At 40.6% G+C, this 18,986-nt stretch overlaps 1 protein-coding gene across 2 annotated transcripts in view; it reads left to right on the forward strand.

Moving 5' to 3' along the window:
* The window catches only part of SNX4 (sorting nexin 4), a 327,445-nt gene that overhangs the window by 127,627 nt on the left and 180,832 nt on the right, over positions 1-18,986 (forward strand). For both annotated transcript variants that reach the window (XM_053698049.1, XM_053698050.1), the window contains exons 9-10: positions 1,875-1,940; positions 4,333-4,422. In XM_053698049.1, the coding sequence (XP_053554024.1) occupies positions 1,875-1,940; positions 4,333-4,422 (156 nt within the window). The remainder of the gene's footprint in view (positions 1-1,874; positions 1,941-4,332; positions 4,423-18,986) is intronic.

The following is an 18,986-nucleotide window of genomic DNA, read 5'->3' on the forward strand; positions in this document are numbered from 1 at the left end:
GATGTTAGAGTTAGATAGGGTTATTATACTTAATATATATATAATATAATAACAATATTAACTATATGAACCCTAATATAATTAGGGTTAATATAGTTAATATATATAATATAATAACTATATTAACCCTAATATAATTAGGGTTAATATAGTTAATATAGCTGGCGGCGGTGTAGGGGGATTAGATTAGGGGTTAATACATTTATTATAGGTGGCCGCGGTGTAGGGGGGATGTAGATTGTAGGCAAAAGAGCAGTTTACTTTGTGACAAAGCCCCGCCAAAAGCCCTTTTAAGGGCTGGCAAAAGAGCTGTTACTTTGGGGCATGCCCCGCAAAAAGCCCTTTTAAGGGCTGGCAAAAGAGCTGTTACTTTGGGGCAATGCCACGCAAAAATCCCTTTTCAGGGCTATTTGTAGGGTTAGACTTAGGTTTAGTGGTAGGGATAGTTTAGTATTTTAGGGGTTGAATAATTTAATATAGATGGAGGCGGGGTAGGGGGATTAGATTAGGGGTTAATAATTTTAAAATAGATAGCGGCGGGGTAGGGGCTCACTTTAGGGGGTAGGTAAGGTAGATGGCGGCGGTGTTAGGGACTCACTTTAGGGGGTTATAGATTTAATATAGCTGGCGCCGGTTTAGGGGTTAATAACTTTATTGGGTAGCGGCGGGCTCCGGGAGCGGCGGTTTTAGAAAAACTGCTGGCCAGTAAAATAAAATAACCACACTTTTATTAAAACTAACTTACTAAAATTTGACAAAAAAAAATCTTAATACAATAATATGCTACACAATAATTTTTGCCAAGAAAAAAAACCAGGCAAAAAAACTGAAACCAAAAGAAACACCATTTTTGGCAAAAATGTTTCTGCTACCAAAATGTTGGTGCATCCCTACTTAAAACAATATTAAGTATCAATATACTGTATTATTCTTATTTTTACCAATTATCCAAATAAAGTATAGTTCTAGAAAACTATTATTATATGCTAAACTGTAAGTCAAGTCATGAACTCAAACAGCAACTCTAGGCTAGCATCAAGTTTGAAATATGCTACACAATTTTACCGAAACAGGCAAAAACCCTGAAAATAACCGAAAATGCCATTTTCGGCCGAAACATTTAATGAGGATGAAATTTTGGTGCATCCTTAAGTTATACGTCTGTGGTTTATGGCAATATTTCTCAACCTCGGTTCTCAATTACCCCCAACAGGCCAGGTTTTCAATATAGCTGAACTAGTGCACAGGTAAAATAATAAGCTTACTAGTGAGAGCAGGTTAGTAACCATGGTGTTACTGATCAGCTTATTACTTCAGCTTTGCACTAGTTCAGCTATAAAGAAAACCTGGCCTGTTAAGGGTACTTGAGGACTGCGGTTGAGAAACACTGGTTTATGGTACTGTTTTGCATCAAGATGGTTATACAATTTAGAGACACTATGGATTGGAAAACTGTCCTTTTTTGTTGTGTTTTTAAAAAAAATTATTTTATGGTGCAGTTAATTACCCTCCAACTGGATAAAGCCTCTATAAATATAACTATTTTTGTCTTACCTCACCTTTTAAAAGCAGTTTCACATCTGTATTAACTAGACAAATTTAGGCAAACAAGGGTGGTAATATTTTTTATTTCCAAAATAATGTCTGCATAGTTTGTTCAGTGCATCTAATCCTTTTTAAAGGGACGGTAAACACCTTGTAATTTCAAGACATTTCTGTTTTGCTAAAAAAATAAATATATTAGCCAAATCAAAAATGTTTAAGACAAATTAACTTTTTTTAAATTTAATTTTTATTGCTTCTTTTGTTTTTCAATATTTATTTTTGTTTTATGATTGTATTTAATCTGTGCCATTTTCCCCCCTGATTACTAGTGAATGGAGTGCAATTGAAAAGGAGATGGGGGATGGTCTGCAAAGTGCTGGACATCACATGGATGTGTAAGAAATGAACAGATTTGTAAAGTGCAGCAGTGTTGGCACATTTAGAGGGACATTGACAAAAAGTTGTTTTAGTGTGGTAAAATGTGAATTAGTGCATTAACCCTTTGAGTGCTAAGCACTTTCATACCTGGGTGCTAAGATTTTTTTAAAGGGGTTTTTATTTTATATTTTTCAAACTATTTTTTTTTTACTTTTTTATTTATTTATTTCAGATCCCCAAGACTTACACTGTTGGAAAGGTTAGGCGATTTACTTTCCAACGGTGGGTCTTGGGGGTCTGTAGCTGCTTAGATGCCTGAGATACAGGCTTCTAAGCAGCATGCCCCCTGCTCCTATATTTAACATTGTTAATGATAAATAAAGTTGCGCGGTGACGTCATCACGCAAAACGGGAAGCCCCAGCGATGCCTGTCATTATGCAGCACTGATTGCCGGGGTAGGAGCGTGTGGGAGCCCCCAGATCTCCCTCAAGTTGGGAGAGTGCTAGTGACGGCTCTGAGCCGTCATTGGTAGTGATGCACCGAAATGAAAATTCTGGACCGAAACCTAATCCGAAAATCCGGGATGCACTTGGCCGAAAACCGAAACTGATACCGAAAATTTATTTTTTCAAATTAATCATTTTTATTTTATTTTTTTGCATAATTAGAGCCAATAAAAAAAAACCCACCCTTTTATTGAAAGTAACACACTAAAACTGGACAAAAAATCTTAACACAATAATATGCTACACAATAATTTTACCAAGAAAAAAAAAAAAAAACAGGCAAAAAAATAATGCCATTTTTGGCCCATATGTTTCTGCGACCAAAATTTTGGTGCATCCCTACTTAAAACAATTATAAATATTAATATACTGTATTATTCTTCATTTAGTTCTATGTAACAATCATATTTAAGTTTTTTTTTTTTACCAATTATCCAAAAAAGTATAGTCCTAGAAAACTCATTATATGCAGAACAGTAAGTCAAGTAATAAACTTAACAGCAGCTCTAGGCTAGCATCAAATTTGAAACATGCTATACAATAATTTTACCGAAAATAACAGGCAAAAAAAACGAAAACCGAAATAGCCAAAAATGCAATTTTCGGCCGAAACTTTCTGCGGCCGAAATTTCGGTGCATCCCTAGTCATTAGCACCAGAGTGGGAAACTCTGTGACGGCTCAGAGCCGTCATTAGCACTCAAGGGGTTAACGGGCCTCCTCATTACAAATCACATTTCATATATAAAGAGTGTGTGTAAAAAGTACAATATTACAGTGACACACAAAAAGTTGAAAATGGAACTGAACCCACTGACTTGAAATACAGCAATATAAACAAGAGTATAGATGTTTCTACAGTTTTGCAAAAGGAATGTGAATGATCACTAATGGTCAGTTGGGTATACCCATGTTTCCCCAATGTTTTTTAAAGAAAATATGCAATAATAATGCTCATAGTTGCACAATCCAAAGCAAAAGTTCACTGTTTCTGGCATACATTAATTCATGGCAGAACTTCTCAAAAAACGGAAATTCTTGTGTTTAGCTCTTACTTTCTCTAAATGAAAATTTGAATCTCTGTGCCCTCTTTTGCAATATTAGCGTATAGAAGCACAACTTGACAAAAGGATTCACGGCAGAGTTTGTTTTATACAAAAGCTAAAACCATTTCTATTCTATAAAACTGCTTTTTGCCACTTTCAGAGTATTTTCAAAAAATAAATGACATAAAAATGTGTTTATTACTTTGAACTTTATTACTCGAACCTTGTTACAAAAAGGCCTATACCATGTACAAGTATACAAAAAAAAGAGCGGTAAATCGTTTTTTTACATTCATTACATCAACCTGAGCTTTATTACACATAACTATAAAAATGAAAATGTGAGGTGTTTTTTTAGGAAATTTAATAAGATTCCAGATCAATATAATGTCCGAATTGGGGAAAAAATCCTGTCAATTTGATATTACGAACTACATGTGAACGCTATGTAAAGCTATAAATTGACCATATTCTATGACAAAAAACATTTTTTACTTCTGGTAATCTGGCACAGTCGTTTTTTGCCGTAACATTATTTAAAAAAAAAAAAAAAAATGACTATAGAAAGTACTTATTTTTCATATGCCTAATAATTAATGGGGACTAAAAGGCAAATCTGTTGCGCCATCCCCTATTTTGAAAAAGACAGCATTAACATGGAATTTCCTGTTGAACTGCAGTGCTTAAAGAAAAGAGTAACAACTTATGCTCTCATGTTTTTGGGAGGAGTAGGTTTAGTAACTTTCTCACATCTGACCATGAAATGCTTTGTAGACCAGTGGTTTGCACCCAGTTTGCATAATTTATAGTTTTATATAAGTCCTCTCAGTGAATATTTTATCTTTTTCTGTCCCACAGATATGCTGCATCTATTGATGATATACTAGAAGAGGAGGAGCATTATGCTGATCAGCTGAAGGAATATCTCTTTTATGCGGAAGCCCTACGGTAAACACTTATGAATATCTGCTATGTCCAGAAGATTGAGGTCTATCAATACCTCAGTAGAACAAAGGTTTTAATTTAAAATATACGTTTAAATGCATATTACTCATTTAGGGACAGATTACGAATGGTGAGCTAACAGTTAAGTGCATGCTGTTTGCGTGCATCGGAAGGAGTGCTCATATTACAAGTGAAAAGTGAATGCGTGAGCACAATCACAATTTACGCTAGAATGATTACCGCAACCTCAGAGCTCTGGTTAACTGTTCTACTTCCTTTATTGCAATATCTTTAAAAACAGTCAAAAACTGTCAATGTTTTTAAAGGCATCTTAATTTGAATCATTCATTTGATATTATGTGGTTTTCATAAACCAAACTTTGCATCTCCTTGTCTATATGGTAGAGATATATATACACATATAAAAAAATTGTGTATATATATATATGTGTGTGTGTATATATATATATATATGTACAGTGAATATAAAAAGTCTACACACCCCTGTTAAAATGTCAGGTTTCTGTGATGTATAAAAATTAGACAGATAAATCATTTCAGAAATTTTTCCATTTTAATGTGACCTATAAACTACACAACTCAATTGAAAAACAAACTGAAATCTTTAAGGTGGAGGGAAATAAACAAAAAAATAACTTAAATAATGTGTAGCTGTGTTCAGAATTAAGCAATCACATTCAAAACCATGTTAAGTAAGAGTCATCACACATCTGCCATAATTTAAAGTGCCTCTGATTAACCCCAAATAAAGTTCAGCTGTTCTAGTAGGTCTTTCCTGATATTTTCTTAGTTGCAACCTACAGCAAAATCATTGTTAAAAGGTATCAGTCAGGAGAACGGTGCAAAAGAATTTCCAAGGCATTAGATATACCATGGAACACAGTGAAAATCATCAAGTGAAGAACATATGGCACAACAGTGACATTACCAAGAACTGGACGTCCCTCCAAAATTGATGAAAAGACGAGAAGAAAACTGGTCTGGGAGGCTGCCAAAGGGAGCTGCAGGAATATCTGGCAAGTACTGGCTGTGTGGTGCATGTGACAACAATCGCCCGTATTCTTCATATGTCTGGGCTATGGGGTAGAATGGCAAGACGGAAGCCTTTTCTTACAAAAAAAAACATCCAAGCCCAGCTAAATTTTGCAAAAACACATCTGAAGTCTCCCAAAAGCATGTCGCAAAAGGTGTTCTGGTTTGATGAAACCAAGATTAAACTTTTTGGCCATAATTCCAAAAGATATGTTCGTTGCAAAAACAACACTGCATATAACCAAAATAACACCATTCCCACAGTGAAGCATTTTGGTGGCAGCATCATGCTTTGGGTCTGTTTTTCTTCAGCTGGAACTGGGGCCTTAGTCAAAGTAGATGGAATTATGAACAGTTTCAAATACCAGACAATATTGGCACAAAACCTTCAGGCTTCTGCTAGAAAGCTGAACATGAAGAGGAACTTCATCTTTCAGCATGACAACGCCCCAAAGCATACATCCAAATCAACAAAGGAATGGCTTCACCAGAAGAAGATTAAAGTTTTGGAATGGCCCAGTCAGAGCCCAGATCTGAATCCAATCGAAAATCTGTAGGGTGATCTTAAGTGGGCTGTGCACAGGAGATGCCCTCGCATTCTGACAGATTTAGAGTGTTTTTGCAAAGAAGAGTGGGCAAATCTTGCCAAGCCAAGATGTGCCATGCTGAAAAACTCATACCCAAAAAGAATGAGTGCTGTAATAAAATCAAAAGGTGCTTCAACAAATTATTAGTTTATGCAACCATATTATTTTTATTTATTTTTTTCTACTTCCCTCCACCTAAAAGATTTTAGTTTGTTTTGCAATTGAGTTGTAGCAGTTTATAGGTCACATTAAAAGTGGAAAAAGTTCTGAAATGATTTATCTTTGTCTCATTTGTCTCACAGAAACATGACATTTTAACAGGGGTGTGTAGAATTTTTATATCCACTGTGTGTGTGTGTGTATATATATATATGTGTGTGTGTGTGTGTGTATATATATATATGTGTGTGTGTATGTATGCTTTTATGTAAAAACTGTGCTTTGTCTCTCACTCCCTAGAGAGGCCAAGCAGCAAAGTATGCAACTTAGGTTTTCATTCCAAGTGCTGCAAATTGCATAAACCATCTAGGAAAGGTGGAGCAAAGTACAATTTTTACACAAAAGCAATGTTTAATGTTCTTTTTTGGTTCCCCTTAGTGTATTTTCAACAACTTGTTATAACATCTGCTGAGTATTAAATTTAGACCCACATTTAGGAGCTAAACTATTGGTACATTTATATCTCACACCATATGTACCCTAATATGTGTGTAATAATCCTATGTACAATATGAGGGAAAATTAAATGGTGCTATACCGAAAGATATTATATAATATATTAAATAAAATAAAGTCCCAGTTTTCTTTGAGTGTGGACAGTTGCTGCTTGTAGTAAAGAGAGGGGTGGATGCTCACATCATGGTAAATCTAAAAAGCAAAAAAACAGCGCAACCCGATTCAAGTGCGATTTAATGCATATAAAATCTAATTACAAGAAAGTCTTGAATAAAAGCATTGAATATATCTCTGAAGCGTCCCCAAGGTAAGTAGTTATGTTGGCTGAATTTAAACTTTCCCTTGTTTGTCGAAGTCATGCAGCAAAAAGCTATTTTTTAAAAGCTATTTCAATTGTAAGAATAAACATAAATAACCAGTTTCTAATATGTTTAATACCCTGTGGGTGGTATAACAAATTATTGGAAACATATTAAGTGGGAAAAATTTACAGTAGAATATTACTACAATATTTGTTCATGCAATTTTCCTCTTAAACGGGAAGAGTCCACAGCTGCATTCATTACTTTTGGGAATTAAGAACCTGGCCACCAGGAGGAGGCAAAGACACCCCAGCCAAAGGCTTAAATACCTCCCCCACTTCCCTCATCCCCCAGTCATTCTTTGCCTTTCGTCTCAGGAGGTTGGCAGAGAAGTGTCAGAAGATTGAAGATAGTCTCTCATGAAGGGTAGTACTCTTCAAAATGAGACTGGAGTTTTATGTAATCCTGTCAGCCTCTCAGTGAGGGCATGGATGAAAATTGGAGACCAGAGATGCAGGGGGAGTTCTTTTGCGAAACCATACCGACTCATATTAACAGCTCCTGGGCAATCAACGTTGACGAGTTTCGCTGCCTGCCTTTATTCACTCAAGTCCATGTCAGAAGCGATGCTACTATCTGTCACACTTGAAGGGCCGTGTTCCTGTTCCAAGGCATAGATTCCGGTAAGATTGTTTCATTTTATTTCCATATGTGAATGTAATGTTAACGAAAGAAACCAGTGCCCCAGTGGGACTCCTTTATCTTAAATGGAATCAAGGGTTAATATCTCCTGAGGGGGGTTATTGAATAGGGAGACTTTAATAATGTTTGTTATGTGATTTTATCTGCTTCGGACATAACGACCCTATATCATCAAATTCTATGGACTGGCTTGCTTTTTTTGGCTTACATGATGCACCGCATGACCGGGTGTGGTCACGCTGTATCCATTTCCGCACTTTGACCGAGTGGCGATGGAGGGAGTCTGTTCGTTAATTGTCTGGTTCACGGGAGGTGGTGAGTGCCCCAGCCATTGGGGGGTGTAAGGTGTACAATCTCCAAGTCATGGAGGATTCAGATTTTTTTTTGGAGACAGATATCTCCGATTCGTAATATATGTCTTGCGAGGAATATGAAATGGCCCGGGTTATCCATGCCCATCAGTTATGTGCCGATTGCCGTTCTAGAGTGCTCTCTTCTCCCGAATCAGGGAATTTATTGTTTAATCTTTTATTTGTGTCAAAATTTCACATTACAACAAAGAATATTTTCACAAAAGATATCATCATATAGTCACAGTTTTGCTCTTGTTATAATCTGAACACCTTTACAAATTTTAAAAGCAGGGCTTTCTTGTGGCTTTCCACATTTTTAAAGGGGGGTATTCAAACAGTTATCAAAGGGTATAAAAATCTCTCGTTTACACGTCAGTCATATATAAGTGATTTTAGCAATTGGGGCTTTCACAAGGACATTAGCCAGACAGAGTGTGGGTATAATTGGGGAGGTTAGCAATCTAGGAGTCTGTACAGAAACATTAAAGCTTGATGCATTGGACCCATTCGTCATAGTAACTGTTGTCTATTTCAGAAGTAGGTGTGTATACAAGTATATGTGTCTTCATGGACATGAGGGTGTGTCATGGGACCAATGCAAAAGGAAGGGCGAGGGGGATAAATCTGTGAAACATGTTTTGGTAAGTAAGTCCTCGCCTGTTCAAGTCTGAGTAATGTTCGGTTTAGGTTGGTAGTGAGATTCCCAGAAGAACATCATTTCGGCGTAATATTCCAACTTTCCTGTTGTGTAGTAGAAATACCTCTCTAAAGACAAGTTAATTTCCATTTGTGACAACCACATAGATAATGTTGGTGTGGATTCAAATTTCCACATTCTAGGTATCACTTGTTTGGCGCTACATATGGCCAGTTGAAGAAGTGATGTGTATTGTTTGAAGGGGAGTTTAGGGGTGACGTGGAATAGATATACCATGGGGTCTAGGGGAATATCAAAATTCAGTAACTTACTCATTTCGCGGTTAATATCTCTCCAAAATTTCACTATTTTAGGACATTCCCACCAAATGTGGTAGGGGGTGCCTGCCTTTGAACATTTTCTCCAGCATCTATCAGATGCTTCAGGAAAGATATATTTTAACCTATAGGGGTAAGATACCAACGAAGTAGAAATTTATAGTTGGTTTCCAACAAGGTAGCTGAGTGTGCAGATTTGGTGGTGTTCTGGAAGATAACCTGCCATTCCTGTTCTGTAAGAGTGTATGGAAGTTGCTTATGCCAGGATATAATCGTTGGAGTGCGTTTGAATTCAGGTGGTGTTATAAGAAGCTGCTATAAAGTGGAGATATGTGTCGGTGCGGCATCCAGAGTACCAAGTTTCTCTAGTGGTGTGCGGTCCCTTAGCATCAGGTGTTTGAACTTGTGAGAGTCTATAAAGTGGCTAAGTTGTAGATACCTGAACCAATGAGTGAATTGTGTGACATTCAGTTCCACTAAATTTTGCCTGGGTATCAGTTTCCCTGCTTCAAGCAGTGTGTACAGTGGGAGAAGGCTGCTTACACTATTTTGTAGTCTTGGTGTGACCAACATCCCAATCAAAAAGTTTGTGTTGGACAGTACGGTTGTCAGGGGGGAAGGTTTCATGGAGAGGTGTTAATGTGTATGCAGCATGCGCAACCACATATTAAATGTTTCTTTTATTATAGGGTAAACTCTAGTTAAGGATGGTTGATTTGCCTTTGGCTGCCAGCAATATACACCAAGTTGAGCAGAACTAGTAAGATCGTGCTCCACGGTCTTCCAAATTTTATCATGATTTAGGGGAGGTGTACACCAATCCACAACACTCCTCAAAAACACTGAATCACGATAATTGGATAAATCGGGTAAACTAATCCCCCAAGTTTTTTCTGGAGGTAGAGGGTAGATCTGGCGACTCTAGGCGGATGCTTCCTCCAAATGTATGAATTCATTACCGTTTGCAACCTGGATAGGTATGTCTCTGGAAGTGGTATGGGAAGGGTTTGGAATAGGTAAAGTATTTTAGAAAGAATGGTCATTTTGGCCACCCCTATTCTACCTAACCAGGATATTTTTTTATTTAACCATAGTGATGTGTCTTTAGTGATGGTAGCTAAAAGAGCTTCATAATTTAGATTGTGTAGCTGTTGCAAATCGCTAGAAAGGTGGACACCCAGGTATTTTAGAGAGGACTGTTGTATTAAGTATGGTACTTGCGATTGAAGTGTTTGGGTATCTCTGTCGCTCAAATTAATAGGGAGAATTTCTGATTTATGTTGATTGACTAGATAGTTAGAGCAGGAGCCAAATCTCTCCAGGGAGTTCTGTACCGCAGAGAGAGAAGTAGTCGGGTGGGTTAATGTTAACAGTACGTCGTCTGCATATAGTGCTAATTTATAATGGGTGGAATTTATGGTAAGTCCATGTATGCTAGGGTTACTGCGTAATTTCGTGGCAAGGATTTCCATAGAAAGTACAAATAGGGGGGATAGTGGGCAACCTTGTCTAGTGCCATTTGAAATTTGAAAAGGAGTAGATAGGAAGCCGTTCACTTTGATTTTGGCCGTCGGTTTTGTATAGAGAGCGAATATTTTCTGAATAAAACTGTCAGGGAAGCCAAATTTCTGTAGGGTAAGATTTAGAAAGGTCCAGTCTAGTCTGTCAAAAGCTTTTTCAGCATTCGTCGAAAGTAAGATAAATGGGATGTCATGGTTTGCCGCATATTGTATTAGGTGAAGTACTTTCACAGTATTGTCTTTAGCCTCTCTCTGCGGCACAAAGCCCACCTGGTCTGGGTGTATAAGTAAGGGTAATATTTTATTAATTCTGGTAGCTAGTATTTTCGAGTAGATCTTAATATCGATATTCAAGAGGGAGATTGGGCGATAGTTGGAGGGAATTGTCGGATCTTTACATGGTTTCGGTATAACGGTTACTATTGCTTCAAGCATGGAGGGGGGTAATTCATATTTCTCGTCAATATGGTTAAAAACGGAAAGCAGGTGAGGTATTAAAAGGTGCTTAATATTTTTTATAGTAGGAGCCTGTAAGACCATCTGGGCCAGGACCTTTCCGTTGTTTTAATGGGTGAATTGCAGTCTCAAGCTCTTCAGCTTTAATTGGTGAGGTGAGAGATTCTAGTTCGTCTTTTGGGATAGTAGGTAAATATATAGGGTCAAGATATTTATGGCAATGCGACTGATGGTCCTCTTTGTTTCTATTAGGTGTTCGGTTGTATAAGCTGGAATAATAGTTTCTAAATATCTCTCATTCTCTGGGTCTCTACAGTTGGCCTATTAGGGGGATCCTGGAGTGTGGTGATGTAGTGTACAGCTTGTTTCGTTTTGAGTGCTCTAGCTAATAGCTTACCCGGTTTGTTACCCTCCAGGAAAAATCTCTGTTGTAATTTCAGGGCTTGTGCTTAGCTAAATGTTCCAACAATTTTGTAAGTTTATGTTTAGCTTGGTCTCGTTGGGATTTTAGAGTGTTGTCTTTGGGATTTATTTTGTAGATTATATCTAGGTGTTGGTAGGTAGTTGTGAGGTCTAGGTATTGTGTCCTATATTTTTTGCGTTGTGATGATTTAATTTTTATCATCTCTCCCCTCAAGGAAACATTTGTGAGCTTCCCAGAGTATGTATGGATCAATACCTGGTGTGTTATTGTTTAAGAAGTATTCAGATAGAGATTTCTCTACTTGTTGTAGTATCAAATTGTCTTTTAACAGTGCGTCGTCTAGACGCCACTGGTATGGTTTAAAAGGGAGAGATGACCTTTGCACAGTACAAACGACTGCTGAATGATCAGACCAAGTAGTAGGGAGAATATCTGTTTGTGTTGTAATTGTGTCATTGTTGTATGATCTATGAAAATATAATCTATATGGGAGTGTGAGTGTTTCGGGGCTGAGTAAAAGGTAAAGTTTTTACTGGTTGGATGTTGGGTACGACAAGCGTCATGTACTCCTAGAAGTGTTAGATCATCTTTGATGGATTTAAGTGATCTCTTCGACATCTGAGAGAGTGTTGTGGAGCTGTCTAGTAGTGGGTTTAATGGTGTATTGAAATATCCTCCAATAATAAGTGAACCCTTGTAAAAGGCTAAAACATCACTGGAGATCTTACGAAAGAAGGATGCCTGGCGGGTGTTCGGGGCATATATATATTCACTAATGTGACTGGCTTTCCATGTAGTAATCCCAACAAGGCCAGATATCTCCCCTCATTGTCTCTCTCTACCTGTTGTAGATGAAATGGTAAGGATTTGTGGATTAATATACTAACTCCTGAGATCTTTTTGGTGGCATGGCTGCTATGGTAGTGGGTAGGATATGTGGTTGCAAAGAACTTGGGCTTCCGAATCAGGGAATTTAGAGTGCGCTGAGCCACCCGCCCCTGAGGATGCCATGTCCTACGAGGCGCGTGCCCCAGAACCTTCCTTTGCTACGCAAGCAGAAGTCCCTACGGCAGTTACTCCTCCGGAAGGCGACTTGTTTCCTCCAGAGGTTACAGCACGGTTCCGCATGGCCATATCTATGACGTTGGCACATGTATATCTCCCTAGAGAGGTATTTTTAAGATACTGTTGGGGGTTCGTCGGGCAGGGGATCACCTGAGTCAGTTAGACCTTCTGGGGAAGCGAGGGCCCTACCCTTGGGGCCAGGGGCTTCCATTGACCCGGCTGAGGATCATTTTGCCTTCATTTATAGACTGGTACGTCTGCGTGTTCTACTAAGGCATGTTTTGGCGGTGCTGAATGATTCCAGCACTGCTGGGCCGAGGGATCCTCGTTCTTTTGTGTGGGACGGCAATCTGGGTTAGACGTGTAGGGATGAAGTCAATCTCTTTATCGTCTACGTTTTTTTTTTCTTTCTTTTAAGTATCTTTTCCAGTTCTGAGCTTGGGAGGATGGTGCCTCTAATCGACTGGTCCAGTTGGCGTGCCGTTTTTTCCTTGGGTGTTCACCATCTGGTGCTGTCTTTCTTTTATTTGAATCCCCGTTATATTTGATTTGTTTTATGAAGCTCATGTCTGTTGTAATTTTCCGTTGTGGGAACATTTCTTCTCTGGAACTGATACTTTTGATTTTGTAGTCACGTGCGCACTTCCTTGAAAGCTGCGAGTTTCTATATGATTATAGTTTATTGATCCCTTTGGGGTTTAGTTTTTCCTTGGACTGTTCATGGGAGTTCCTTGTACCACGCAGGTACTGGTCAGGCGCTAGCTGCTGTTCATTATGGTTCATGTCACCCACGAGGTGCCGGTGTGCTGGTTATCTTATTGGGTGTTGAGTCGTTCACTTCAATGAAGTGTTCGTGTTATGTTTATTCTATCCAATTACTTGAGGGGGTGTTTTTGTTTTCTTATACGTCAACCTGCTCCTCAGTGATTGAAGTCGGAGGGTTTGTCCTTCTACCGTTTTCCTTAGGTTGGGGTCCGGGTGCGGACCTTTCTATGTCTCCTCGTGGATTCTGGAGGTCCTTGGCCTCGGAACCGGAGTTTCCCCATTCCTAAGGGTTTGGAGGTCTGGATGACCGCTAGACAAACCGGTACCAGTTTGGATGACGTTTTTTCGTTCTATTTATCTTACGGGTGTCTGTTTTTCTTGTGGTAGTCACTGGTACATATTGAGCTGGGACTGCTTTTTTCCCTTTTTAGGGTGGTCCTGTTATCCGAGTTCGGAAGTGCGGCTATTCCGTCTTCTTTTTTCTGCGTTTCGCACACTCTCATAAGAGGGAGCGCAGGGGTTGTGTTTCTCCCCCTTTTTTTTCCCCCGGCATCCGCCCCTGGTTCACTCTGCAGAGGAGTTGTGGGTTTTTCTATGGTCTTCCTTGTGTGGTACAGGGATTTCCGGAGGGTCATCCTGTGAGGATTTTGGCTGTCCATCTTAAGGAGCTTGTTTAGCCTGCCCGGTAGCCTAGTGGGTTGCCCACATGATTAAGGTTGCGAGTTTGAGTCCAGTTTTTGTTGGGTGTTCTCGATTATATGGAGCCCTGTCCCTGGTGACCTTCAGGTCTTTTTACTTTGTATTACAAATTGCAATAAAAGGATAATTTTACTTGGAGTATTGCACTTAAATCTTTAGGAGCTCTTGTTCTCTGGGGTTGCAGAGGGTCCAGGGTTCAGCTCCTCCTACGGGTGTGGTTTGCCATCTCTTAGACCTATCTAGATATTTGTCTATGCTCTTGGTCTGAGTTTCTTGTGAATGCACTACCTAGAGTGCTCTTCTCCGTATGAAGCGTCCTGGGGTTTCCTCAGGTCATACGGCCTGCCCCGGTTTTCGGGGGGTCTGGCTTAGGGCCATGTCTCTTGACGGATCGTTAGATTGGGTCCTGGGCGGTTCAGTTTCAAATGTTAGGGTTTAGAACGTCTGCTTGTCCCTTCTGGGAGTTGGTTTTTCTCTCAGGGGAGCTTTGGTTCCTGCCTGAAGGTTAGTTGTTTGCTTTTCGGATGCATCTTTCAGTTGTTGCTAGTGCCAACTTTTGCATTTTGAGTCAAGGTTGTTTGTCAACTGAGCTGGTGGTAATGGTCGTTGAGTTATTGCTCAATGGTATTGCTTACCGTTTCTCTTCGCCCTGTCTACGGCTGGGGAAGTAGTCCCCTTGGCATTTGGCCTCTTGGGGAGGATTTTGGAAGTCTTATGGTTTCCATGGAGACCCTGTGGGTCTTATCTTCTCATTTGAGGATTTCTCTTCCTCCCTTGCATGCTAGAGGCTATGGAGGCTGGCTCTGGTACTGGGGTATCGTTATGGCTCAATGCCCTATCTCCCTTTTTTGGGAGTGCTACTTCTTTAGGGAAGGGCAATGTGCAAGGGTTCCGGACCCGTGCACGACGTATCTATGTGGGCCACCTGTAGTGGCCGGATGATTAGTCTAGCTGCCTAGCAAGCGGAAGGTTTGCAGTTTGCACTCAGCTGCAGCTATTGCATCTGGAATGTGTGCTTGTAAGCTGTTTGGAAGTCGTGGTAGCATGCCTGATTCTAGTAATTGGTCAGGGATTCGTTCCTCTTAGGCACTCCGTTCTCTCTTGAGGCAGACGTCGCCTGCCCTTTTTGGGCTGGGTCAGTTTCTCGGAGTGTGGTCTGACCATGTACTTCTGTGGGCCTTGTTATCCTCCCTGGTGGGGGGTTCTCGGGTGTTCCTTCCTCCACTGGTTACATTGCTCTGCTGGTGTTGTCGTCGATATCCGGCACTCTCTGTGGGATGGGGTTCTATGATGGCTTAGGGTCAGTTTTGCTGCTCTGGAGCTCGAGAGTCGGGCCATTGTGATTTTGTGTTTCACAGAGAGCCCCTCTTTTCTGCTGGGACAGTTAGTTCCTCCATCCTGTCAGTGGGCTCTGGGTTACCTTCAGTCCTGATATGGGTTTCCTACCTGTATGTGACTAGTTTTAGCGGTTGTATCTGCTGGACTAGGGTTCTGGGGAGCTTGTTGCTCCTTGGCACATCATTAGTCATATGGTGTTGTGTCAGAGTATCTGAGGGTGGTTTTTGTTCTTCCTCGCGATCGCTCTCTCATTGGTTGGGAGTGTCACTCTGGGGGATAGGATCTTGTCTTTCTAGAGAGTTCTTCTCCTGGGTGGTTGTCTTGTAACAACCTTCGTTTCGTTTGTCTTGGGGTTTTCTTCCCTAGTCTGATGGTCCTTTGGATCTCCTTTGGGTACTCCGTTCTCTCCTTCGGGGGTAGGGGGAGGTACTTCCTTCCTGATGGGCAGTTAACTTTTTATACTGTTATTTATGGGTAATACCAGGCTGTGGTGCCTTTCAAAGGGACCGTCTTCTGTACCCGCTCTTTGTTTGCATTCAGTGTCCTCTATAGCTTGGTTATTGTTTTCCCAAAAGTAATGAATGCAGCTGTAGACTCTTCCCGTTTAAGAAGAAAAATGTAAATTATGCTTACCTGATAATTTTATTTTCTTCTTAAATGGAAAGATTCCACAGCTGCATTCATTACATTTGGTAATTAAGAACCTGCCCACCAGGAGGAGGCAAAGACACTCCAGCCAAAGGCTTAAATACTCCTCCCTCATCCCCCAGTCATTCTTTGCCTTTCATTCCAGGAGGTTGGCAGAGGAGTGTCAGAAGTTTGTTTTTGTCTCTTATGGAGGGTAGTACTCTTCAACATGGGACGGGAGTTTTAAGTAATCCTGTCAGTCTCTCAGTGAGGGCCTGGATGAAAGTTAGAGTCCGGAGATGCAGCAAGAGTCTTTCTGCGAAACCATCCCGACTCATTTTAACAGCTCCACAAGCAATCAGCGTTGTCTAACTTCGCTTCACTGCCTGCTTTATTCTCTCAAGTCCATGGCGGAGGCGATGCTACTATCTGTCACACTTGAAGGGCCGTGTTCCTGTTTCCACGGCATAGATTCCAGTAAAATCGTTTCATGTTACATCTTCACGAATATACTGTCATACAAATGTTTCCGGTGAGGTGCCTACCTTGCGGAATTTACTAGACTATAGGGTCTCAGTGAGACTCCTTTTGTATCTTGGAATCAAGGGTTAATATCTCCTGAGGGGGGATTATTTTAATCATGTTTGTTATGTGATTCAATCTGCTTACGTGTAGTGTTAACTGGGCTCATAACTTGGAACATAAAGGCCTTTGGAAGTGACGCGACCTTATGGTTGGGCGTGCTTTTTTGGACTGGGCGTGATTATGTTCTGGTCTTCCATTTCCGCATTCCTGACCGTGTGGCGACGGAGAAATTCTGGTCCGCAGGGGTCTGGTTCATAGGAGGTGGTGAGTGCCCCAGCCATTGTGTATGTCAGGTGCTGTTTAGTTTTTGTTTTTCTTATAGTCCATATTTGCATATTCTCTATCCAGTTGTGGAGGATTCTGAAGCTGAGACTGTTCAAATTTCAGATTCTTTGTCCTGTGAAGAATCCGCTTTGGCCTCGTTAACACATGTCAATTAGTTATGTTCGGTATGTCTTATTAGAGCGCCTTGTTCCTCGGGATCGGGGAATCAAGGGACCGCTGAGCCATCCAGCTCTGGGGGCCCTGTCCTCCGAGAGTAGAGTTCCCTACTGCTCCCTCCTACTACACATGTGGATAACCCAGATTATGTTTATCCCTCCTTACAGGCGGATTTTTCCCCCCCCCCCCCCCGGAGGTTGCAGCACGTTTTCGCTTTTCACATATTTTTGGCAATTATTCGTCTGCAGAGTCCAGACGTTTATTTGCGATTGTGCTCGTGCCTCATTGTCCCCGGTTCTCCCGGCCTTGGGAGGGCCTGTACAGTTCCCTGCGGGTTTAGCTGTTCCTGAGTGTTGTGTCTTTATTTAAAGAATACCGCGCCTTTGCGTATTACTTAGTCATGTTTTTCAGTTATTAGACTTCCCTATCTGTAACGGATATGGGAATCCACAGTCTTCTACTTCGAATGGCTCACCTCACTAGACATGAGGGGATTAAGTAATCTCCTGATTGTCTGTTATTTAGATCCTTCCCAGTTTTTTTTTTGGAAGATCAGGGTTCCGTTTGGTTGGTCCTGCGGGTAGGCCTGTTTCTTCTTGGGTGTTAACCTACGGGTTGCCTTATATTTTCTTTTATCCGATAGGATGTCTTTTATTTTTGTTTATATGTTTCCTTCGGGAACCTTCTGGGATCGATACTCACTGTTTCTTCTGCGGAAGTTTGTTAAGGGACATGTTAGTCCTATGTTTGTCTGTTATTCCTTCTTCCCATCTGAGGGAGGATTTATGAAACTTGACAGTTAGGACCCTGGCGGCAGGCTGGTCCTGTTTAGGTTTTTCTGTCTCGTGGATGTTCAGACACGTGGTGCCGTTTCAGCTTGGCTGGTCCGGTTGAGGCTCCGAGTGCTCATATTATCATTTGTGTTTCTTGTTTTTGTTTCAACAAGTTCAGCATTCTAAAGGACCTGTGGGTCCATGAGGCAGGAAGGATTTTTCAGTCCTTATTAGCCCTCATTCTGTTTGACTGGGTCAATGGAGTTCCCCATGCGTCTCTCTCTTGCGTCTGATATTATCGGGACCTAGAGTTTTCCTCCCCCATGCTGTGGAGGGTTGGAGGGCTTAGTGCCCTCTTGCCGCCGATATGGGCGGTTTGGCCTTCTGAAGCTCTGTGATTGTCCTTTTTTGGACAGTAGTAGTAGCCTGATGGGTAGCTTAGCTGCCGAGCTGCGGAAGGTTTGCAAACTGTAACCAGCTGCGGTTATTTGCACCTTGACTGTGTAATATCAAGCGGTTTTCATGACACCTTTTTGGTTCCTCTGTTTCTTTCATGTAATTGGCAAGAGTCCATGAGCTAGTGACGTATGGGATATACATTCCTACCAGGAGGGGCAAAGTTTCCCAAACATCAAAATGCCTATAAATACACCCCCCACCACACCCACAATTCAGTTTTACAAACTTTGCCTCCTATGGAGGTGGTGAAGTAAGTTTGTGCTAGATTTCTACTTTGATATGCGCTTTGCAGCATGCTGAAGCCCGGTTTTCCTCTCAGAGTGCAGTGAATGACAGAGGGATGTGAAGGGAGTATTGCCTATTGAATGCTATGGTCATCCTATCGGGGATCTATTTCATAGGTTCTCTGTTATCGGTCGTAGAGATTCTTCTCCTACCTCCCTTTTCAGATCGACGATATACTCTTATATACCATTACCTCTGCTGATTCTCGTTTCAGTACTGGTTTGGCTATCTACGATATGTAGATGAGTGTCTTTTGGTAAGTATGTCTTATTTTATTTATGACACTCTCAGCTATGGTTTGGCACTTTTTATATGTAAAGTTCTAAATATATGTTTTATACTTATATTTGCCATGATTCAGGTTAATCAGTATATTTCCTTCTTACAGACGGTCAGTTTCATTTTTGGCAAATGCATATGAATACATTTTTTTCTTACCTGAAAATTTTTCAAATTGACTTTCTTTCTAAATTGCGGGCTGTT

This window comes from Bombina bombina, chromosome 1 (genome assembly GCF_027579735.1).
Source record: "Bombina bombina isolate aBomBom1 chromosome 1, aBomBom1.pri, whole genome shotgun sequence".
Lineage (NCBI taxonomy): Eukaryota > Metazoa > Chordata > Amphibia > Anura > Bombinatoridae > Bombina > Bombina bombina.